General features: G+C 40.4%; 1 protein-coding gene across 6 annotated transcripts in view; it reads left to right on the top strand.

Annotated features, from left to right (window-relative positions):
- Positions 1-25,618, top strand: part of PAK5 (p21 (RAC1) activated kinase 5) — a 302,023-nt gene that overhangs the window by 192,521 nt on the left and 83,884 nt on the right. For all 6 annotated transcript variants that reach the window (XM_003810560.6, XM_034947548.4, XM_034947550.3 and 3 more), the window contains one exon: positions 2,098-2,312. In XM_003810560.6, coding sequence (XP_003810608.1) covers positions 2,109-2,312 — 204 coding nt within the window. In that variant the 5' untranslated portion in view covers positions 2,098-2,108. The remainder of the gene's footprint in view (positions 1-2,097; positions 2,313-25,618) is intronic.

The raw sequence follows: 25,618 nt of genomic DNA, 5'->3' as shown, positions 1-25,618 counted from the left end.
GGTAGTTGAAGTCCTTATACTCTTTCATCCGTTTTCATTACGGCCCTTCCAAATTAGTCTGAAGTAACAACCAGAATGAATGCGATGGGTTTTGACGGAGTCCAGGGAGTGAAGGCTGTGAATGGTCTGAGCATTGCTGAGAGAATATTTATGTAGGTAGAGGATGGAAAAGAAACTTGAGAAAACTGGAAGGCATGGGAAGACCCTGCTTACCACACAGGGACAAGTGTTTAAAAGAAGTAACAGTTTTAACAGAGGATGAAGGGAAGTAAAGAAGGGAGAGTGAGAGAACATGGAGCTCCAACCGCATGTGCTATTTACTGAATAAATGTGCTGTTCAGGGTGATTTTAGTCCATCAACAAATATTTTGTGAGCCCTACTATAGGCCAGGCAAACAGTAATGAAAAAGCAGGAAGCATCCTTTCCCTCATGGATCTTACATTCTAGTAGTTAAAACAGACACTGAGCACACCATTATATGTAATTAATTAATCGCAAGTGGATAAATGCTGTGAAGAATATATACATAGAAGTGTAGGAATATAGGCTGGGCGCAGTGGCTCATGCCTGTAATCCCAGAACTTTGGGAGGCCAAGGCAGGCGGATCACGAGGTCAGGAGATGCAGACCATCCTGGCTAACATGGTGAAACCCCATCTCTACTAAAAATACAGAAAAATTAGCTTGGGCATGGTGGCGGGCACCTGTAGTCCCAGCTACTCGGGAGGCTGAGGCAGGAGAATGGTGTGAACCCAGGAGGCAGAGCTTGCAGTGAGCTGAGATTGCACCACTGAGCTCCAGCCTGGGCAACAGAGCGATACTCTGTCTCAAAAAAAAAAAAAAAAAAAAAGAAGTGTAGGAATATATGACCCACCTATTCCAGTCCAAGGGCTGAGATAAGTCTTCCTCAACAAATCAACATGTAGGCCAAAATATCATCTTTCACAATGCCCATGCAGTGTTGTAAGGATTCCCAAAATGATGATTGTTCTATTCACAGATGAGTAGATGCAGAGAGGAAAAAGCAATTATCTGGGATCACAGTGAATAGGTGACCTACCTGGGATGCAAACCCAGGTTACCTTATGTGTTTTCAACATCATAAAGCATACTTTGCCTATTTTACATATTTTCTAGCGGTCTTCTGGTCACTGGCTATGTTTCACCTAGGTAAACTATGTTGTTTCAAACAGGTAAAGTACACTGTAAAAAACTGTAAATATAATATACAGTGAAAAGTGAGTCTTCCTCCCTGCCTTCTTCCCCTGGTACCCTTCTCTGCAGGTAATATCAGTCAACTTTCTTGTATATTTGTCCAGAGGTGTATAATTAATACTTGAAGTAATTACTTTGTGACAGATGTTTTTCCAAGTGCTTTGTAAATATTTACTTGTTTGATCCTTTATGTGGTGACTATAATTATCAACCCATTTTTCATGTATGCATATATTTTATTCCCCACAAATGTTTTGGATTTTAAGTACATACCAAACTTTGAAATGTTTCTCCCTGTGTACTGGTCAGCTTTAATAATGCTATATAACAAACAAGGCCAAAATCTCAGTGGCTTCATTACATACATTTATTTCTCATTTGCGAGTCAGCCGTGGCTCAATAATATCTCAGTTGAGCTTGCCTGGTCTTGGCTTCAGACTGGAGGTTGGGCTTGTGTCTGCCCTCATGCATCTCTCCTTCCAAGACCTAGGCTGAGGAAGTGTCATCTCCCTGAGAGAGAGATCTTTGTGACAAGTGACAGGAGCACAAGGAAAAAGTGGAAACATACAATGCCTCCAAAAACTTCTGCCCTGAACTTCCCAACTGTCTCTTCCATCCATAGTCAAAGCAGGTCACATGGCCAAATCAAAGTCAATGGGGCAGGGAACTATCATCCACATGGCAAGTTTAAAGAGGGAACAAAAAAAATTGAATAAAATTATCTAATTTACACACCCTGAAAATTCAACTTTTATCTTTTGCAGCTGGGATCTAGAGGAATAACTGAAAAGATATTGCCCTGAGTGAATTAACAATAGCTTTCTCCTCGTCTTCTGCTGGCAAGATATAAATGGCTGCCTCTTTTCTATTTATATTTCCCAGGTTTTGGCATCATGTTTGGGAAGAAAAAGAAAAAGATTGAAATATCTGGCCCATCCAACTTTGAACACAGGGTTCATACTGGGTTTGATCCACAAGAGCAGAAGTTTACCGGCCTTCCCCAGCAGTGGCACAGCCTGTTAGCAGATACGGCCAACAGGCCAAAGCCTATGGTGGACCCTTCATGCATCACACCCATCCAGCTGGCTCCTATGAAGGTATGGTGAGGGCTCCATCTTTGGCTGGGCTTAAGAATCATGCTCTTATTTAATGCACTGCATCAGCTTTATAAGCAAGCTATAAAATGCCTAAACCACATATTTTTTAACATTCACAGATTATTCACAATTATTCTTTCATGATTACAATTTTCACCATTTCTTATAAATTGCAGCCCATGAAAAGGAACTTTGGCTTTAGATGTGATTTTTAAATAATCAGACACATAAAACACGATCACAAAATAGGACATTTTTATTTCGACTTTAAATGGTGTTTTTGTTAGACTTTATACTGAAGCATATTATCCATCCACTCTGGTTAATATTAGCGATAGCCTCTGACCAACATTAGACCACCTTTTGTTGTTTTCCATTTGTTCTCAAAATATTTAAACTTTTCTTTCATATAAAATTTACTACCAATAGATTTTAATAATGGTATTTATAAATATATATACATATGCATATTTAGGCATATACATATATATGTTTATATAATCAAATAAATATGTGTGTATATATACACACAAACATATACGCACATATTTATCTTTATAGCTTTCAAATTTGTCTTTATAGCCTAAGAGAGAGCTATTTCAAATAAAAGCAAGTAATTTGAGTCCTAGAATCAGATATAATTTATCTTAAATATGTAACTAGGAAATTTTTGGCAATAAATGCTCATAAAAGTAATTACATGTAAGCAGAAAGCAGACCCCAAAAAAATTTCAGTTATGCCAAGTTACTACAAAGAAAATCCAGGGATTGCAGTTTTCTTCTGCTCTTCAGAATGATAAGAATTCTATAGACTAGCAGGCAATTGCCCAAAAGTTCTCTATGGGAGTTAAACATCATTGAAACTTATAATCATATTATCCAGTGGATCATTCCAGAGTTTCATAATCTATACAAAGCTTGAAGTTCAGATTCTTTCCTTGTTCATTATATTAGTAGACATCTGTGCTATTTGAATATGTTATTCTGCGTTAACATGAATACTGCATAAACTATATTTAAATAATATGCAGAACAAAACTGAATACATTTTTAAAGGGATGCAAAGAAAGAGAACAGCTGATACATTATGGGAAATGCTTATGAAATATCACCTGACCTGACTAAATTAGAACTGTGATTCCATTGTTCATGCACAGTGCTGGTCATTCTATTCTGGTATTGAACATATGAGTCTGTTCTGCCCAAAGATCAATACAGAGTCTTATAATTCTGCATTTTGTGAGTTTGATTTTCTGGTAGAATTTCAAAACTTTTCAAACCAACTAAAATGTTAAGTACATACACACAAAAAAATGGATATTTGAGAAGATAAAGCTTTGGGAACAAAAGGAGGCTGTCATTTTAAACAGATATCAATTGATATTTATTAGAAACTGACTAACCAACTCTACTAGTTTGCATGTGGCAATATCCTACTATTGAACATAATTTTCTCCCTAAGAGAAGGCTAGCACTTCACTAATGATCATATAATAAGGTGGACCATATCTTTAAAAAGTTGGGATTAGAAAAAAATCTGCTTGTTTAGTTTCATTATTTTTCTTATATCCCAAGTTTTTACAAAACCCAGAAAATGCAATGAGCAGTGTGCCCTGAAAAGTCTTCTACTATTTATCACCATGGGGAAAGAAAAATTCTCACATGAAACTAAGACTTATTTTCTTACCCTGGAGTATCATTATCATTATCATTGGGTAAGAAACATTCTAGATGGAAGCAGAGTCTTAAAGAAACATTCTCACACCAGTTAGAATGGTGATCATTAAAAAGTCAGGAAACAACAGGTGCTGGAGAGGATGTGGAGAAATAGGAACACTTTTACATTGTTGGTGGGACTGTAAACGAGTTCAACCATTGTGGAAGTCAGTGTGGCGATTCCTCAGGGATCTAGAACTAGAAATACCATTTGACCCAGCCATCCCATTACTGGATATATACCCAAAGTGAGAGGTGACAGCATGCTGTTAGTCTTCAGAGCCCTCGCTTGCTCTTGGCACCTCCCCTGCCTGGGCTCCCACTTTGGTGGCATTTGAGGAGCCCTTCAGCCCCCGCCCACTGCACTGTGGGAGCCCCTTTCTGGGCTGGCCAAGGCTGGAGCCCACTCCCTCAGCTTGCAGGGAGGTGTGGAGGGAGAGGCACCAGCGGGAACCGGGGCTGCGTGCGGCGCTTGCGGGCCAGCTGGAGTTCCGGGTGGGCGTGGGCTTGGTGGGCCCCGCACTCGGAGCAGCCAGCCAGCCCTGCTGGCCCCGGGCAATGGGGAACTTAGCACCTGGGCCAGTGGCTGCGGAGGGTGTACTGAGTCCCCCAGCAGTGCCGGCCCACCGGTGCTGTGCTCGATTTCTCGCCGGGCCTTAGCTGCCTTCCCACGGGGCAGGGCTCGGGACCTTTAGCCCGCCATGCCTGAGCCTCCCACCCACTCCATGGGCTCCTGTGCGGCTGGAGCCTCCCTGACGAGCACCACCCCCTGCTCCACAGCACCCAGTCCCATCAACCACCCAAGGGCTGAGGAATGCGAGCGCACGGTGCAGGACTGGCAGGCAGCTCCACCTGCAGCCCCGGTGCGGGATCCACTAGGTGAAGCCAGCTGGGCTCCTGAGTCTGGTGGGGACGTGGAGAGTCTTTATGTCTAGCTCAGGGATTGTAAATACACCAATCAGCACCCTGTGTTTAGCTCAAGGTTTGTGAGTGCACCAATCGACACTCTGTATCTAGCTGCTCTGGTGGGGCCTTGGAGAACCTTTATGTCTAGTTCAGGGATTGTAAATACACCAATCAGCACCCTGTGTTTAGCTCAAGGTTTGTGAGTGCACCAATCGACACTCTGTATCTAGCTGCTCTGGTGGGGCCTTGGAGAACCTTTATGTCTAGCTCAGGGATTGTAAATACACCAATCGGCACTCTGTATCTAGCTGCTCTGGTGGGGCCTTGGAGAACCTTTATGTCTAGCTCAGGGATTGTAAATACACCAGTCGACACTCTGTATCTAGCTGCTCTGGTGGGGCCTTGGAGAACCTTTATGTCTAGCTCAGGGATTGTAAATACACCAATCAGCACCCTGTGTTTAGCTCAAGGTTTGTGAGTGCACCAATTGACACTCTGTATCTAGCTGCTCTGGTGGGGCCTTGGAGAACCTTTATGTCTAGCTCAGGGATTGTAAATACACCAATCGGCACTCTGTATCTAGCTCAAGGTTTGTAAACACACCAATCAGCACCCTGTGTTTAGCTCAAGGTTTGTGAGTGCACCAGTCGACACTCTGTATCTAGCTGCTCTGGTGGGGCCTTGGAGAACCTGTGTGTCGAAACTCTGTATCTAACTAATCTGATGGGGACGTGGAGAACCCTTGTATCCAGCTCAGGGATTGTAAACGCACCAATCAGTGCCCTGACAAAACAGGCCACTGGGCTCTACCAATCAGCAGGATGTGGGTGGGGCCAGATAAAAGAATAAAAGCAGGCTGCCCGAGCCAGCATTGGCAACCCGCTCGGGTCTCCTTCCACACTGTGGGAGCTTTGTTCTTTCACTCTTTGCAATAAATCTTGCTACTGCTCACTCTTTGGGTCCACATTGCTTTTATGAGCTGTAACACTCACCGTGAAGATCTGCAGCTTCATTCCTGAGCCCAGCGAGACCACGAGCCCACCTGGAGGAACGAACAACTCCAGATGCGCTGCCTTAAGAGCTGTAACACTCACCGTGAAGGTCTGCAGCTTCACTCCTGAGCCAGCGAGACCACGAACCCACCAGAAGGGAGAAACTCCAAACACATCTGAACATCAGAAGGGACAGACTCCAGACGTGCTACTTTAAGAGCTGTAACACTCACCGCGAGGGTCCGCGGCTTCATTCTTGAAGTCAGTGAGACCAAGAACCCACCAATTCCGGACACAAAAGGATTATAAAACATGCTGCTATAAAGACACAAGCACACGTATGTTTATTGTGGCACTATTCACAATAGCAAAGACTTGGAACCAACCCAAATGTCCAACAATGATAGACTGGATCAAGAAAATGTGGCACATATACACTATGGAATACTATGCAGCCATAAAAAATGATGAGTTCATGTCCTTGGTAGGGACATGGATGAAGCTGGAAACCATCATTCTCAGCAAACTATCACAAGGACAAAAAACCAAACACCGCATGTTCTCACTCATAGGTGGGAAGTGAACAATGAGAACACATGGACACAGGAAGGGGAACATCACACACCAGGGACTGTTGTGGGGTAGGGTGGGGGGAGGGGGGAGGGATAGCATTAGGAGATATACCTAATGCTAAATGATGAGTTAATGGGTGCAGCACACCAACATGGCACATGTATACATATGTAACAAACCTGCACGTTGTGCACATGTACCCTAAAACTTAAAGTATAATAAAATAATAATAATAAACATTCTAGCTGAAGACCCAGGACATGTGCCATCTTGTTAGAGTGTATGCATTATTCGGTTAGGACAAAGTATCATTTACTTCACCACGGTTTTTCACTTGTCCACATCCTAGCAGGTCCTGTTTGAGAGCAAAGAAAGAGGCTTTCATCTTAGTGGTAACACATCATGTTCTGTGGATGTGGGACTTAGCAGAATCTTCTACCTAATTTCTTCCATTTCCTAGGTGGGCTGGCTTGTTATCCTTTCCTCTCTGACAATCAGTCCCACTGAGAGTTGGAGCAAGATTTCCTCACTTCTAAGCTGCTAAACCTTGTGCTTCTCTTACTAGTATGGGCTTTCCAGCCCTTGTGCCAAATGCATGAGCATTCAGTCCATATGAAATGAAAAGACTAAAATATTAGTTATAGACACTTAAATGTTAACTGGGTGATGACTGGAAGATACATCTCAAGTATAGAGCAGGTTCTGGATTTCTGCAAATGAGACTTCAGGCACAATTGTGCCCCTGAGGGAAAAAATAAAATAAAAACAGACAAGGAGTGACAAAAACAAGATCCAGCTAGGTTGGATCTCACCCATAAAGAGTAAAGTTAATCAAATCCATTTAACTGAAGGACACCCAAAAAATCTAGTACCTCATACTAACACTAAACTCCTATAAAGCGAATCCTATCTTTCTCCAAATATGAGTGTAAATATGTCTCCACATATGAGTTCAGTTAACACCACTGGCAGACAGTAGACAACATTGGTGGTCAAACAGAATCCTGTGACTACCAGACTCTTACAATAAGTAAAAATTAAAAGGTTTAAGGGGCCAAACTATGTTATATAGTTTGTATGATCCCATTTTTTGGAAATGGCTTCTCTGGAAAAATCTTACAAGTCACCTAAGAATGATATATGATAAAGTATAGAGAATATATCTCAGAAGTCAAAAAAGTCCTTGAAGTAAGAAGTAATGAATAAATGGACAGAAAAGACTGGATATAGTCATGCATGTTTAAAGCCATTTTGGCAAAATTATTTAAGTTAAATAGAACCAACCATTCTAGTTGGTTTGGTCAAAGTGTCCTTTAAATTGAGAAAGGAAAATGAGAAAAGAGATCATGACATAAAAACAGTCAACGGAGGAAGTGTGTCGCCCCTGATGTTGTGGAAAATGCCAGTTCTTCAGTACTTGTCAGCAAGCTTTGCCAAGCTAGTTCCGAGTGGAAATCCGCCGTTGCCACCAACACTCTTCCTTGATTAGTTAGGATTTCAGCTGTTCCTGTTTAGAACCTCATGCTTACCCATTGTCACGCTTACCAGGACACACCTCTCCTCTGTGGAGATTTATTTAGGCCAGGGTTTCTCCAGCCATACAGTAGATCAGAATCACCTGAAGAGTTTGATAAAACACAGATTGCTGGGCTCCATTCTCAGAATTTCTGATTCAGTAGAACTGGGATGGGGCCCAAGAATTTGCATTTCTAATAAGTTTCCAGGTGGTACTGATGCTGCTGGTCTGAGGACCACACTTTGACTTTGATTTAAGTAGTATAAAAGAATGTATCCACATAAGGTATAATCAATGTGAGTTTACACCAGCCGGGATTTCCAAACTGTCAGAAATTTAACCAGAAGCCACAAGTTAGCTTGTACTTGTGTCAACAGTTTGTGTGCCCAAACTTTTGGGCTAGCCATGTAGGCCATGTAGGCTAGCCAAGATAACCTGAATACCCCAAGGGGGAGGTTCCCCTTAAAACATTTGGCAAATATCATTGAGAAACTCCTTTTATATCTAATGTCATTTCGTCCATGAGAACATCATAAGCAATATTACCAAAATCTGTGCTGAATTAGATGCATTATGTAAAGGGCAGGTTGAATGGTCGTATTTGTTTGTGATTGGCCAGTAATTCTCAAACTTAGACTTTCATAAGAATTTCCCTGGGGGCTTGTTATAGCTCAGATTCCCAAGCCCCACCCTAGGTATTCTGATTCAGTAGGTCTGGAGTGAGCCTGATAACTTGCATTTCTAACAAGCTCTCAGATGCTGCTGGTGCTGCTGATGGATAGATGTACTTTAAGAACTGCTGTTCTAGGTGAACTAAAGCCACAACATAATGATCACCCTTTCCCTTTGTTACAGCCTAGAAATCATTTGAAAATGCTAAAAAACAAAATACAGAGGATAATATTTAAAAGCTTTTGTAGCTTCTACCTAAAATGAAAAAAGCATATCTTAATATTTGCTTCATATTCTTTTTAATTTTCAGGTAGAATTATATAAATAATATTAGATAGTTTTATTTGGCATATGTGCATTTTATGAAGTGATGTCATAATGTATATAATCTCTAACTTGCTTTTTTACTTAATAGTGTTTTGAGATTAATTCACACTGATGTGTAGAAAATGAATTTATTTAAAAATTACTCTAGCTTTTTTTTTCAATTTATCCATTTCTCTACTAAGGGATATTGTGAAGTATTTGCTATTATAAATATTAATAATATTGTCATGGACATCTGTGTTCATGTCTTCTTGGGCCTATGGTGAAAAGTTTCTTGCAGTGGTTCTCAAAAGTGTGGTCTAAACCTATGGGGGGTTCCTCAGACTCTTTTAGGGAGTCTACAAAATTAAAGTTTGCTTTTTTTACTCTCGTTTCCTGTGTATACAATGGAGAAGCTACATAACATGTGATAATGTCATTCATTGGTGGATGCTTAATGGATCATGTGCTTTATAGTCTTATGTTTTAAATTTTCTTGGGTGGGCACATGCCTGTAATCCAGCACTCTGGGAGGCCAAAGCAAGAGTGCTTGAGTTCAGGAGTTTGAGACCAGCCTGGGCAACATAGCAAAACCTCGTCTCCACTAAAAGTAATAATAAAAAAAATATTAGCCAGACATGCTGGTGTACACCTGTCATCCTGGCTACTCTAGAGGCTGAGGTGGGAGGATCGTTTGAGCCTAGGTGGTCAAAGCTACAGTGAGCCACGATTGAACCACTGCACTCTAGCCTGGGTAACAGAGCAAGAACCTGTCTCAAGTAAATAAATAAGTTTATCAGTTTTAATATCTAATGCAGTGAATATTAATAGATATAATATAAACTAAGGTCTCTTTTAGGTCCTCAATAATTTTAAGAGGTTCCTGAGACAAAAAGTTTGAGAACCACTATCTTGGAACTTATATTAAATGTGATTATCTGTGGCTTCTGCAACTTGCCTTTCACACACTACTGACTTTTTTGTTGTTTTAAATGAAAATAGAGACTTTTGTCTTTTCCAGTTGGCCAGCAATCTTCTAATCTCTACAACCTTTTCAAAGATTATTGAATACAATATTCCATCCCTTTTCGTGTATACTATATAATTTCTCTAAACCAGCTCTTTTGAAGTTTTTTAAATTGTTAGATCCTTATTTACCATCCCTTTTCTAATTTAGCCTTCAAAGTCTTCCTAACAATCTTCTTTTTATCTTTTAAAGATTGAAGAGTCACAGAGAAGACCAATACAAAACTGGCTCTGACTTAGTTTTGTTTGTCTTTGTAGTCTTCGGTATTTTATAATCTTTCAAAGCTGAGGTTCTGTCTCTTCCTTTTTTATTGACTGCTGCTGAGTACTGCTTTAAAAACTTCTCTGTTCACAAAAACAGGAAAAATCAAGAGAGGTAAATCTTTAGGTCTGGCCATCCCATTCTTGAAGACCACTGTTTTATTTTCTCTCCCATCGTAGTTTATGTTGAAAGCTCATCCAAAATTGAATCTAATTTAATTACTCTGAAATTCTCTACCTTTCTCTATTTTTGTGATGCTCAATTTTGCATTGTATTTAGAGCTATATCATTTTTCTTAGTTTTATTTCCATGGGATTCTCTCTTTCCTTTAATATTTTTAAAAATCTGCTTTCCCAAAATACAGGGCAACTATCTGACATTTTCTAGCATTATTTCCCTTTGACCTAAGGTAACAGTTTTCCCCAAGGTTCCTTCTCAATTACACATAACTGATGTGGTCTTCCTTGTTGGTCAGAATTAAGCCAGAAGGAGTTATTTCTTTTAGTGCCTCCTTTACTTTCTGAGAGTTGTTGCCAAGCAGTTTAAACTGTTTCCAGATGTTTGCCATGCTCCTAGCTGAGTGAAGCTCCCAGCAATTCTGAGAGCTGGGGCTGCCCCCTCATGACTTTTCTGGCTCCCTTAACAGGTCTCTTCTTAAAGCTCATAGATTAGGTTCCCCATTACTTTCCTATCCTCTTAAATCAGTGTTTTTTGTTTGTTTGTTTTTGCCTCTCCCTTCTTTTAGACCTGCTTCTGCTAAAATATAGTGTTGAGCTAGAAGCATCTTTTTTGCAACATGAAGTCCAGTGCCTTCATGTTCACTGAGCTGGGTCACGCCTTTTCATTTCTAAGTTCTCATCTGGGTGAACATCAGGGCACTTCTAAGAGGTAACAATGGAGCCAGGAGAAGACCTTGGAAAGAGATATATTCAAAGGAAGGAGGAAGAACTAGTCCCAAGACCCTGTGGCAGGAATAAGCTTGAGGAGTTTAAAGGAAAAACAGATCATCTGTTGGGTAGAGCAGAGCATGATGGGGAGAGGGGTGGGGGATATGGCCAGATGGACAAGTAGAGATTGGATGGCACGGGGCACTTTTGAAAGCCACAGTCAGGAGTTTGCTATTTTGTGAAGTCTCTGTGCATGAAGGACACAGGTCTCAGATCAAGAAATTGTCCTAATACAAAATGAATTGATTTATTTAAGGGTCAGACCCAATGTATAGTGTACCAAATATATTGATCTAACATGTAATCCTGCAGGTGTTAGAGGTGTGTTAGTCAAATGGTTGTGAACAGTTGGGATGCAGGAAGTTCTTCCAACTTAATGATTATCAGAAGACACTTAATAAAAATTCAAACCTTCTTAAAGAAGAAAGAGTGTATATGTTATAAAGACAGTTAATTTCATTGCAAAGTAAAAGCAATTATAAAATGAAACCCATTAGACAGATTACCTATGTTTTAAAACCTCTTGTCAAAAATGCCACTTCAGAAGAACTGCATTGAGTTCTTCAGAACCAAGGCCCTCAGCGGGAGGAGAGATTGCTGATCCTTTGTTAAAGTTGTTTATATTATTTTTATACTTGCAAAACCAGTGAGGACAATGGACTTGGACACTCACATTTCTCTCGGTGCCTGTTACTTCCTGGAATCCCTCCTTCCAGTGTCAGTATGCCTTTTCAGCCCTCCCACCGCCACAAAGACTGTGGAATAGAAACATCACACTGGCCCCCATTTTCTCATTTGCCTAAATTCAGGAGATGTGGGCAAGGTAATCTTGTTTCCAAATAAAAGAAGAAATCCAAAACCAAAGGTAGATTTATTCTATTTCTTCATTTTTATGATCCCATCCAATCTGGAAACTTCAGCCAAGCAGTTTTTGATTGTATTAATGTGGTTATTTTTTGATGTGCACCATGTCAACACACCATCTTTCCCCATAAATGTCTCTTTCTCACACCCTTTAAAAGTAACAAACTACATCAACCACTAATAAGAACCAACTTTGTTTACATCAGTGTTTTGCAGGGTTTTACATAAGCCACTTTAAGATTTTCTTAAACTTTGAACAAACTTAAGCTCACATGGCCTAGTTATTACTCTAAAAACAAAAGCTGATGTTTTCAGAGAAGACAGTATCACCCCAGGGAATTTACCCCTGTGGGTACCCACCACTTCTTCTATTTGGAGGAGGGCCAATGTTAACCACACACCTCCAGGCCTCTTGGCAGGGCCATCCTGGTACCCAGTGTGACAGCTCTGTAATCACAAATGGGTGATGTCACATCTATCACACCTGCAGCTCCCTGGAACCAGCAGAGAATAACTGGAGATTCATGGTCCATGATCCTGGCATTTGGAAGACTGCTCCTAGGGTCCCAACTAAAATTGGGTCACTGAGACCTCATGAATGAATGCTCTCAGTTACTCCCCATCAAGGAGTAACTGTAATCTCCTGCCAAGGATTATTAGAAAATAATCCTTCTAAATCAAAAGAAAAAAGGCATGTGGCCCTCTGTGACTCCCACTCATGCTTGGAACTTGAAAGATTTAATCTCCTGCCACCTCAAGACCAAGGTAAACACAAATTGAATGTACCATTTTAAAGCAATTGTCAGTTATAGGTTATATTGAAAAGTTATTTACCACCAATTGGTGGTTAGATCTATCCCTCAAGGCCTCTTCTCATGGTTCAAAATGCTGTTCCCAGCATTCCTGCAGTGGCTGTGTTCCCCTACTGTAACGCCTGGGAGGAAGTGATAGAGAAGAACCCACACAGGGACCGCATATACTGAGGGTTCCTGTGAGTACCTCCACTTGAGTGTTTTACCCCAACTCTACTCCCAGAGCAGAAGCTGATATGAAGGCAATGCAGGTGTCAAATCTATAGTAATCTCTAGTTTTTGTTGAAATCTCTTAGGCAACAGGCCTGACTAAAGTCAAGAGTATCGTTACCAAATATCGGATGGTGTTTTACAGAGTAAAAAATGTTTAAGATTTATTCTTTTGTGGCACTTATAATAACAAATAGTTTTAACCCAGTTGTACAGATAAGTCTTGACTCAGTATGATTGATTAGTGCAAATTCACCCAATTTCTAAGTTGAACCCTGTTATTTATTTATTTTTTTAGAGACAGGGTAATGGAGTGACACCCTGTCTCAAAAACTAAATAAATAAACTCAATTTTTCATTTTTCTCACCACAGTCTCATACAGGACTGAGTACTTCCCCATCCCTTGAATTTGCATGTGACTCGCATGGCCAATGGGGTGATGTGAGCAGACTTCTAATGGACAGCTAAGATTTCCCTCTGTGCTTATGCCAACATCATAAGAATATGCCTTAGATGACAGACTGCCCGCATCTCTGAAACTGGAAGCAGAGCCACCCAGCCCCAACCTCATTGTATGAACCTGAGTGTGGGTGGTTTGTTGTGCAACCTTATAGGACAACTGACTGATACTATCTTACTTAGCCCCATACCAGCCTTTTCAATTAGAGAGTAGTAACTCCGTCTTTTGGGTAAGGAAAGCAAGTCTTAGAAAGTTTAAAGGATTTATTGAAGATCCCACTTCTGTAACTGGAAAGGCCTAGGACTCAAACCTTATACCTATCTGACTCCAAGACCTGGGCTTGTAATCACCACATCACTGTGCCTCCTGGTAATAAGTATGGGCATGAAAAACTGTTATATGCATAAACGATGCTAAGTCAGAAAATAAAATTGCTTCCTTCTTACCTTTTCACCTTGTAGATTGTGTAACTAAGACTCAGGTAGGCACAGTGTTTTTTCCTAAGACCACAGAGCACATTAATAGCAGATATTATTTCTGTGGGTAAGGAATGCTTTTGATTTGATCATGTAGAAATCCCAGATTTAGCCCATGAGCTCTCCCTTGAGAATCTGACAAGGACATCTTTATAAATACCTACCTGACTATGATTCCCTATCATTACTGCCATATGACTTTATTTTTTAGTTGTAGAGTACTCAGAGCCCTTTGCAGAGTCTTTCATTATGCATGTAATCCACGCAGTCTTCTCAAGTGAGTTAGGCAGAATATTTAAATAGGAAATGTCAATGAAATCATGCAACGAGAAGCAAATGAGTGAGCTTTCAAACGTGTGCTGCTCATTCCTTCTCCACTATGGCCTCGATGCTCCCTGAGCTCATCATATTTTAGGTCAAACAGCATACCCCCCAGATCACAAGCCTGTCTCCAGAACTGTGGTGGTTTCCCATAGAGTGGCCCTCTCTGAACTCCTGAAAGCTGAACTCATCAAATAAGGACAGCTGTGCTTTGATACCTGGGAAATTCTATATAATGTGAAATGATATTCTAGGGGACATCTTCTTTTCCCCAGCTCTTCTCTCCCAGCAGTGGTGACCTAACTGAAAATAATCCTTCTAAATCAAAAGAAGAAAGGCATGTGGCTCTCTGTGACTCCCACTCATGCTTGGAACTTGAAAGATTTAATTTTATCTCTCATTTAGCATCTTATAGAAATTGGGACACTAAGATGGCAGCTAGAGGCTGCTTTAGTGGAACTATCAAATCCTATCCTTTTTAGTGTTTTATTGTGTAATTTTAAGTGGAAGCATTATGCTGTCAACTTTATACTGATGATAAATCTATCACTTTAAAATCATTTCCAAGCAGCACATCACTATCTGATTGGATGCTACTACTGTTACCTGTAAGGTTAATGGCTGCCTAAGATGGTACCTGTGTAAGTGTTTGCTAGAATCACTGAATCCATCACCTGTTGAGAATCTTCATATCAGCTTTCTATTACTGCATGACAATTACCACTAAGTTAATGGCTTCAAAGAACACATATTTATTATGACAGTTTCTCAGAGTTCAGAGTCTAGGCATGGCTTAACAGGATCTTCTTGCTCAAGGTTTCACAAGGCTGCAATTAGGGGGCCAGCTGGGCTTCATTCCCATCTGGAGGCTCAAATGGGGAAGAATCCACTTCCAAGCTTATTTAGTCAGAATTCTGTGGGCAGAATTCTTTTCTTTGCAGCTGCAGAATGCGTGACAGCTTGCTTCTTCAAGGCTAGCAGGAAAGCAAGAGCTAGTCTGCTTGGACTATATATATAATAATGTACTCACAGAAGTGATATCCCATCAGTGTTGCCATATAATGTAAGTTAACCATGAGAGTGACATTCCCTCACCTTTGACATGTAACGACACAGAAGAGACAGCCTCTTACCTTTACCATATTCTATTGGTTAGAAGCAAGCCACAGATCCTGCCTACACTCATGGAGAGGGGATAATCAAAGGCATGATCACCAGGAGGTGGGAATCCTTGAGGGGTCACCCTAGGGTCTGTCTACCTGGTTCCCAATGTCACTCCCACATGCAAAATACATTCATCCCAGCCCAAGATCCCAAAGTCTCATCTCATTGCAGCATCATCTCAAAGTCCAAACTCTCATCATCTAAATTGTGATTAGGTATTGATGGAGTGCTTGGGAGTAATCTATTAAATACAGCTGTTGGGGCACGATTCCTTTCCATCCATGGACCTGTGAAGCTAAAGAGACAAATTATATGCCCCCAGCCTGTCCAACATGTAATGGTGGGACAGCACAGGATAACCGGTGTAAAAATTCTGATTCAAAATGGGGGCAGGGTGAGGGCAAGTGAGTGGAAGGAAAAAGGGAATTACTGGTCCATGACTCTTCTGAAATCCAGCCAGGCAAATGTTAGGAGTTCCCTGATTACATCTCAAGGCATGGGAATGGCCCTCTGTGGCTTAGGCTCCTCCCTCAGGGTTCTTGGTTCTGCCCTTCTTTTTCATGAAAGGCAGCACATGTTTGCATCCTGAGTAGTTTTGTCAGCATGCTTTCCACTGCTAGTAGAATTGGAAGGGTCTGAAAGCCTCCTTTATTTCATGCTCTCTTTGTCCCTTTCAGGCCAAGTGGCCAGTATTCCTGATGAAACAATTTCTTAAGAACTTTGTAGAGTTTGTGTGGATTCACTGCAGTTCTCTCCATTAGGTGATGCCATATCCACAGATATTTTAAAGATAAGCCTTCCTGTTCCTTGGCCTCCTTCTGAGATGATTGAGGGACAATGCCCATATGCTTCCTTGAGGTTTTCTGGCTTGATTGAGAAGATCTGTAGGGCAGACCCTTAATTTCTTAAAAGACCCCTTCGTGTAACTGCATAGTTTTGTCTTTTGATCTTTCTAAGTTTCTAACAAAGAGCTGTAGAGTCACACTCAGACTTTTCCCTAGTGCATGCTTTCCTGAGAGTGAATCTCTTCCTTTTAGCATCTGTGCCATCTAGAGATCATCGGAATTTTTTACATCATCAGATTCTGATTCTGTTTTTTAAGAAAAATTGTCCTCCCAATTTTCCTCTTTCCTCACACATTTTACTACAAGCAGAAAGAAGAAACCAGAGGGTTCCTTCAACACTTTTCTTGGAAATCTTTATACAGCCAAGTATCACTTCAATTCTGCTTTCCACACAACCTCAGGAGACTATTTCACCGAACTTCACATTACAAAAGATTCTCCCTTCTCCTTCCTTCAGTTTCCAATGAGTGTTCCTCACTTCTGAGCCTTCACCATCAGCATCCTCAATGTCCACTTTTCTACTCTGAGTCTGTTCACGTCATTTAGGCTTTTTCTACCGTGTTCCTCAAAATTCCCCCAGCCTTCACCCACCTGGTTACAAAAGCCCTTCCACATTGTTATGGATTGAACTGTGTCCCTCCCAAACTTTATACGTTGAGATGCTAATCCCCAATGTGACATTGTTTAAAGATATGGACTTTAAGAAGTAATTAAGGCTATGTGAGGTCACAAGGGTAGGACCCTAATCTAATAGGGCTGGTGCCTTTATAAAAAAAAAGGAAGAGCTCGGTCATGGTGGCTCACACCTGTAATCCCAGCGCTTTGAGAGGCCAAGGCAGGAGGATCACTTGAGTCCAGGAGTTCAAGACCAGCCTGAACAACATAGCAAGACCCTGTGTGTATTTTTTAAATATTTCAAAAAAAAGAGGAGGAGGAAGAGACACCAGAGGTGCCCACCCAGAGAAAAGGCTATGTGAGGATACAGGTAAGAAGGCAGCCACCCCAGTCTGTGTTATTTTGTTATAGCAGCCCAAGCAAACTAATACTCATGTTTTTAGGTATTTGCTATAGCAGTTCCCCACTTCCAGGTATCAAAAGCTATACTAGTTTTCTATTGCTATGTAACAAATTACCATAAATATAACAGCTGAAAACAACACACATTTGTTAGTATCCTTGCAGTTTCTATGGGTCAGGAGTCTGGCACAGCTTCACTGACTCCTCAGGTCTCAGAGGCTGAAATTCAGGTGTCAGCTGGGCTACATTCCCCACTGCCTTCCCATCCAGAGGCTTGACAGGGCAAGAATCCACTTCGCAAAATTCATTTCCTTACAGTTCTGAGGGAATGGGGTACTGAGGCCAGAAAGGAGAAGAAGCCTGGTTTGTTGATGAACAGGCAACCCCATAGGCAAGCCGACTCAGTTGTGCCAGCCACATGGAGCACACCTCACAAGTAGCCCAGCAAGGAGCAAGGAAGTTGGGACATCTACCCACCAACTCCAGGCTTTCTTGGTTGTGCCTTGCTCCCAGGAGTTAATTTCCTGGCAACTCCACACTTGGCCATGCATTCCCCAACAGCCAGAGGACACCTTGTGGTAGAGAGACTCAGGGAACCTTCAGCATGGATAGGAAATTTCTGCAGGTGGCCTCTGGGGTGGACTGAGGGGATAAAGGCACAGCACCGGTGGCAACTGCTATCAGTATAATATCAGCTTTCATTTCCTTAACAGATGTTTATTGTGCACCTACTATGTTCTGAGAGAAAAAACAACAGTATTTGGTCTTCACCTCCACAGAGTGCACAGTCTAGTGAGGGAGAAAGAATTGTAAAGACAAATGAAAACATAATGTTATAACAGAAATATAAATATTTTGTTATGAAAGCTTTGAGAACAAAATGACTATACTTCCTACAAAATTTGGAGATGTAACTTTGGATTTTATGGAAGAGTATAGTCTTATATTCATACCTAATGAATGAATATCCCTATGTAAACAAATAGTAACTTTACAAAGAGGCAGTGACAATGTATTGCTTAAGAGCCCTCTGGAGCCAAACCATCCAAGATAAATAAAAAAATCTTGATTCTTCATATTCCAGCTATATGACCTAGTGCAAGTTACTTAACCTCTGTGAGCTTCTGTTTCCTCATCTGTTAGAAGTGGGTATAACAGTACTACCTCATAGGGCTGGAGTAAGGATTGAATAGCTTAATACATTAAAACATTAGCAGTCAAGAAATAAAAAATGAATCAAACCAAATGGTCACATGTACAAAGTATAATGAAAATTCCCTTTTTTAAGAAGAGAACAATATTTTGAGATTTTCTCTCTCAATTAATAAAACAAAAATTATACATGTATGTCTTCATCATTTTAGGAATACCATTTGGAATAATTTATATGTAACTCTCTAAACCGTTTAAGTGTGAGTTCTCAGAGTTCTTATAAATTTGAATGGAAAGGCCAGGCGCAATGGCTCATGCCTATAATCCCAGCACTTTGGGAGGCAGAGGCAGGAGGATCACTTGAGGTCAGGAGTTCGAGACCAGCCTGGCCAACATGGTAAAACCCTGTCTCTACTAAATTTATAAAAATTAGCCTGGTGTGGTGGCGGGCACCTGTAATCCCAGCTACTCAGGAGGCTGAGGCAGGAGAACCACTTGAACCCCGGAGGTGGAGGTTGCAGTAAGCAGAGATCGTGCCACTGCACTCCAGCCTGAGTGACAGGGCGAGACTCCATTTAAAAAAAAAAGAAAAGAAAAGGAAAAGAAAAAACATTGAGTGGAAAAATACCGCAGGTCTCTTTCACTTGTGGGTGCATTCAAGTGTGAGGTTTCTAAGGGCAGGCTTCCAGTGGTATCTTTCACCCGAAACCTGCAGGCTGCTGCAGTGCTGCAGGCCATTGCTCCTACCATGAAGCAGGAGGCAGAGCAATGACTACTTGCAGCAGCATCTGACATTAGCAGCCCTCACCTCCTGCCTCATGGGTCAGCAGCATCTTTGCAGGACATGTGAGCTGTGAGGCTGGAAACCTCATTGGCTGGAAACCCCAAGCCAAGTTCACTTTCTGAAGTCTGTAGGGGTGGGGAAAAGGAGCACTTTTTAAACAACACTAAGGAGAGGTGCATGAGGAAATAGCTTTCTTCAAATCTCCATGTCCTAAAGCCAGATCCCACTTAGCTTACAGCAGAAAGCTGGAGAAACAGCTGAATGTGATAAACCTTCTCTAGAAATGAAACCCTGTGGTATGTTTAGCAGATATTTTTATCTATAGAAGAAAATGTGCTTCCTTTGAGAGTTATTTCTAAAAACCTTTCATTTTTATGTTTTTACCACTTGAGAGCACTAAGTATTCATCATAGGCAGCTTAGCAAAATTAGAAAACTATGGAGAAAAAAATAAAGACCTGTCATTTTTTTTGAATTTTGAATTTTGGTGTATTTTTTACACCATTTTAACACAGACACATGTGCGTACACATGCACGGAAGAGTGAGATTGTTCACTGTATTTACACAGTTTTGATTTCATTTTTTCACCAAATTTCAGGGGTTACCAAAGTTTCTTGGTTCTCAGTAACTTGTCACAGCACCTCCTAGAAAAATAAATAAATAAAAATAAAAGCCATTCCATTTATTAGGTAATTCAGTCCAAACTGTAAGTATGGCATAACAACAAATACATGTAAATTGAAATTTGCAAAATACTTATATTTCATTCTGAAACACTGGTGAAATGTGCAGGCCTGCTGGACACCGCCTCACTTCTCCAACCTTGGAACCAGGTTGGATACCACACCCTCACCCTCATTTCCTGTTCCACGTTGATTTTCACACAGGACTTTTTGTTTGTTTGTTTTTGGTCATGGCAACTGCCAGATACACTGCTTTACATTTGATGTCATCAAAATACATGTAGTGTAATCTAATGTTGAAAGATGCACTAGTAATTTAGATGGTATCTTACAAGTTAGATATTGTTGTTTCCTTCAAAATTTTAAAATAGCCTGCCACAGCATTGTAAGTTCGCTGCAGTTAGTTCCCTTGGGTACCTTGGCATATGGTTTGGGAACTATGAACTTAGTCTCATTACACTGACAGCAAGATTATTTTTATTATTTTTCTTTTTTTTCTTTTTCTGTTTTTGTTTGTTTTGGATTTGCAATATTATTTTTAGTGGCCACATTAGAATTCTACGGATGTGTCATAATTTTAAAACCCTCTTATTGTTGGAAACTTATGTTGATTGTTAGTTTATTTTTATTGATAATTTCATTGTCTTCAAATGGGTAAGAAACTCCATTGTTTTATGTAAAGGTCGAGTCTTTGAATCCACAATTACTACCCATAGTTATTTGGCCTATTTATATTCTTACCTTGCAGTTTCAGAGCCCAGTGAGCCCAATTAGCTGGTGGCACCTGCAGTCCTGAATGCTATGATTTTTCACCTTCCAAATCCTATGATCTTCATGGTTTTGTCACTGATTTGATTTTGGAAACAATGAGCCTAAAACAGGAAACTATTTTTTAACCCATCAGCTGTGCTTCAGATTTTCAAGTTAATGAATAAAAATAAAGCCAAGGAATTGACAAGCCTATAAATTGTCAGCAACCAGCAAACCTAGGAGAACACAGGGAAGGAATGAAGACAGAGCCAGGCACAGTGGCATGCACCTGTAGTTCCAGCTACTGGGGAGTCTGAGGCAGGAGGATCATTTGAGCTCAGGAGTTCAAGGCTGCAGTGAGCTAGGATGGTGCCTGTGAATAGCCACTGTACTCTAGCCTGAGAAACATAGCAAAACCTTCTCCGTAAGAAAAAGAAAAGAAAAAAATATGAAGACAAATAAAAATCATTGTGAAATTCAAAAAAGTCTTACTTTTGATAACTTCACACCAAAAACCTGTGCACAGCACTATGTCCTACACCATCTGTGGGCGTGGTGCAGCAAGGGAAGATATGAGGGGACTACCCAGCATGGCGCATAGCTTCTTGGCACAGCGTTGTAGAAAGTGGCTCATATTTGAAGTTAGCTCTTCAATTAAGGGTAGATCCTCAATGGATTATTCTTCCATTAGCTTTAAACTAGCATGAATCAAGTCAAATGAGAGGGTGTCCGGGCAGAGAGTGAGAACATCAGGATGAAGGAGTTATCAAATATAAGGAGATGGTGTTGAAGCTAGAGCTTATGAAGGTGGTGGAGGTCATTGATGGTGGAGGAGGAAGTGGTTTGCAGGTGATGGAGGTGGTTAAAGGTGGTGGAAGTGGTGGTGGTGGAAGCTGTGGAGACAGTGATGTCAGTGGAGATGGCTGGTGGATGTTGTGGTGGCAGTGGTGGTACTGGTAGTAATAATACTTTTTTAACCTTCATGAATGGCTACTTGTAGATGTAAATGGCCCGCATCTATTTTATGCCCAGTTATAAAGTTCTGTTGCCCACAAACCAATGTGAAGAATCCTTACTTAATTGCTTATAACAGATTCATAATTTGTTTGTTTGTTTCTGTGAGATGCGAACTCACTTTGGGATGTAGGACTGGGGCTCATGGTTAGTAACATATTTGAATACACATTACCCCATCTAAGCCCCTGTGAGGTAGGTATTATCCTTCTTTTACAGACTGGGTGATCTGAGGCTCGGAGAACCCAAAGGACTCGCCAACAGTCACACAACTCTCAAATAGCAGAGCTGAGGCGTGCTCCACCCAGCTCAGGAGACTCCAGAGCGAGGGCCTTTCCACAAAGCACAGAGCTGTGTTTGAGATCGCTGTGACTTGTCAAGGGTATAATGGGAACACTAGCACGTTATAAGACAGAGAGGTAAGGAGAAAACATGAATCTTAATTTCAAGAAAACAGATAAGTTGGAAGAAATTCTGTTACCTTTATAATATTTCTACCCCATCCTGGACATGGCATAAAAATCTTTCTAGAAGCACCTTCCAAGTGTTCAAATTCTACTCTTTTCTAAGGTGTTCACCATATCCATACCTTTTTTAGGTATTCAACATTCAATTTGTTCAGCATTATTGAATACCTGTCATGGGCTAGGCATGATGTCAGTGCTTGGTGAGATGTGAAATTGAATATGTCAGTGACTGAGATATTGATAACCAAGACAGGCTAAAATTTCTATAGGACTGGACAAAAGTTGCATTTTCTGATACAGTTCTCCTATGCCTTACTTATTTTTATAGCAAAAACTCTTTCTGCCAAATTTTGAGAGAAGTATGTTTAAGTCTGTCTCTAGAATTGTGATTTTCCTATGTTTTTCTTACAATATTTTATTGTCTAATATTGGACCTCATATTTAGCATTGGGTTAAAATTGTCTTGACTACAAGACATACCATGACCCTAAAGTGGGATTGTTGGATCATAAAGCATATGTACCATTGAATTTAGTAAGTACTGACAGATGGCTCTCCAGAATGATGGTACCAGTGTACTCCCCACCAGTAAAGCACAAGGTTGCACACCTTACATTCTCACCATGCCCTGGTATTATAAACTGAATATTTGCAGGTCTAAGGAGGATTTCATTGTGGTTTTTATTTCCTCTCTTTTCACTATTGTGTTTGAGCATCTCTTCATATCTTGTTAACTGTTGGACCATTCATTTGGTGAATTGCGTATTCAAATCCTTTGTCAACTTTCCTGTTGTTTTGCGAGATTTCTTGCATTAGTAAGAGTTTCTTTAATGCATTTAACTTTAAATGCCCCCTTGTCTTATACTTTCAAACCTGATTTCCTTTTGTTTGTACCTATCTTAGTCTAATACTGTACTTTTATTTGGGTATCTGTAAGCATTGTCTTATAAACAGCATATAGTTGTTTAGTTTTATGTTGTTTTGTCTTTATTCAGTCTGACATTTACTGGAATTTGGTACAATAATTTGGTACATTTATATTTAGTATCATAACTCATCTACTGGATTTCATTTCTTCCCTATTACTTAATGCTTTATTTAATGTACATTTTTATTTTCTCCTCTTCCTTATTTCTTGCTGATTTGATCATGTTGCTTTTCATTCTGTTCCTCTCCTTTATTAACTTGGAGTTTCCACTTTTCCATTCCACTAATGGATTCTCCACTTTCTGTGCTCTTGTGATCAGATACCTTCCTTTTTTACTATATTTTTCAACAAACTCCCAACTCACTCCCCCAATAATATCAACTGTTATCTCTCCCCACAAAATGCAATATGTCCTCCCTATTTCTGATTCCAATAAGATGAGACAATTAGAAAAATGTCTTCCATTCCTCTTCTTCCCTTTCTCCACTCCTTGTGACACAGAGACTTTGAAATACTTTTATTTCCCTAACTCCTAGATGTTGACGGACTCATTTTATACATACAGCACTAAACTATTAGAATTTTCTGCACATTGTGTTTTAAGAGCCCTTATTTAGCAATTTTATAACACATCATTCCTAGACAGTCTTACTTATCCATTCAGAATTAATTCAATAAAGAGAGAGAGAAACATAGAGAGAGATACAGACTGAGTGCACACCAGGTGTGTTGCTTAACACAGCAGTCCCCAACCTTTTTGGCACCAGGGACCGGTTTTGTGGAAGACAGTTTTTTCCACAGACAGGGGTGCGGATGGTTTCAGGATAGAAGTGTTCCACCTCAGATGATCAGGCATTAGATTCTCATAAGGAGCACACAACCTAGATCCCTCACATGCTTGGTTCACCATAGGGTTTGCAACCCTATGAGAATCTAATGTCGTTGCTGATCTGACAAGAGGCAGAGCTCAGCTGGTAATGCTCACCGGCCCACCACTCACCTCCTGCTGTGCTCCCTGCTTCCCAACAGTCAACAGACACTCCGGGTATGGGTCCATGACCCGCGGGTTGGACACCCCTGAATTAACTGAATTAACAGGTTTCCCCCTCCTCCTCATGTTTACTTCATCTTGAGGTCAATGTCTAGATTAGCACTATTCCGTAGAACTTTTTGTGATCATGTAAATGTCCACTAGGGTACCTACCAGATACATGGAGATATGGAGCTCTGGAAATATGTTGAGGATGACTCAGAATTGAATTTTTGATTTGATTTTATTTTAATTAATTTTAATTTAAATAGTCACATATGTCTAGTGGGTACCATATTGAAAGGGAAGATCTAGATCATCTGTTATTTGGATAAAGTCTTGACTAGCATTACCTCTAAAATGGTTAGAGATAACTGTAATATATGATCATGTTTTGCTTTCTTAAATCTAACATATAATCACGTAAATATTTGGTTTTGGTTTTGCTAATGAGTGAATTATATCGTGGTTGAGTATAGGTTTCCCAGTCCTTTCCTTTCAGGTTGGGCTTGCTAGAAGCAGAACCTCAGATGGGGATTCTTCTGCAAGTGACTTACTGAGGGAGATGTCTCAGGAGGCACCCATGACAGAATAAGGTAGGCAGGAGAGTGCTGAAGAATATTATGGACAGAGCTGTGGTTTCAGTTCCAGTCTAGCCTGAGCCTGAGACCATGGAGTATCAATGGCACCATGGGGTTCTCTCACCTGGATATAGCAATTCTGACTTTTATTAACATTTTTCAATAAGTCATTAGCTGAGACCATCCCCAAAGAAGGGCATAACACCCCAGGCCCTGCTGCATGAGGCTGTGAGCACTCTCTGGATAACTGTGGGCTGTTCTCAGGAGGAGTGGCCTGCCATTGCCCGTCAGCCACCACAGTCAGACCTAAGTCAACTGCAGGACTGTACTTATTTAAACTTCAGGTTTTTAGATAATAAGCCCATTGGTATTCTCATTCTTTCTTGGAAGTATATAAGAGTTTTTTTCATTCTTAGAATTAAGGAATTTTCTAGGATATGCCTACATAAGTATTTTTTATTTTTTTTTTTCAAATCAGCCCATTAATATTCTCTCTTTCCTGGAAATATGTAAGAGACTTTTTTTATTCTAAGAGTGAAAAATTTTTCAGGATATGCCTAGGTGTGTCTTTTTTTTTTTTTTTTTAATCAGTCCTGCCCTGAACTTAATGACATTTTCTTAAGCTGTCTATTCAGGTCCTTAGCTCGAGGAAATTATCATCTATTATTTGTTAAATTCTGCCCGCCATCTGTTCCTTTTTATTCTTCTGACACTCCCTTATTTTGCATGTTAAGTCTCTTTTTCCCCTATGACTTTCCTCTCTTTATATTTTTGCATAGGTTTTGAGACATCTCTTCTACTTGTCAGTCTAAACCTCATGTCTCAGCAGT

This window comes from Pan paniscus, chromosome 21 (assembly GCF_029289425.2).
Source record: "Pan paniscus chromosome 21, NHGRI_mPanPan1-v2.0_pri, whole genome shotgun sequence".
In the NCBI taxonomy this organism is placed as follows: domain Eukaryota; kingdom Metazoa; phylum Chordata; class Mammalia; order Primates; family Hominidae; genus Pan; species Pan paniscus.
This window is presented reverse-complemented; position numbering and strand designations above follow the sequence as displayed.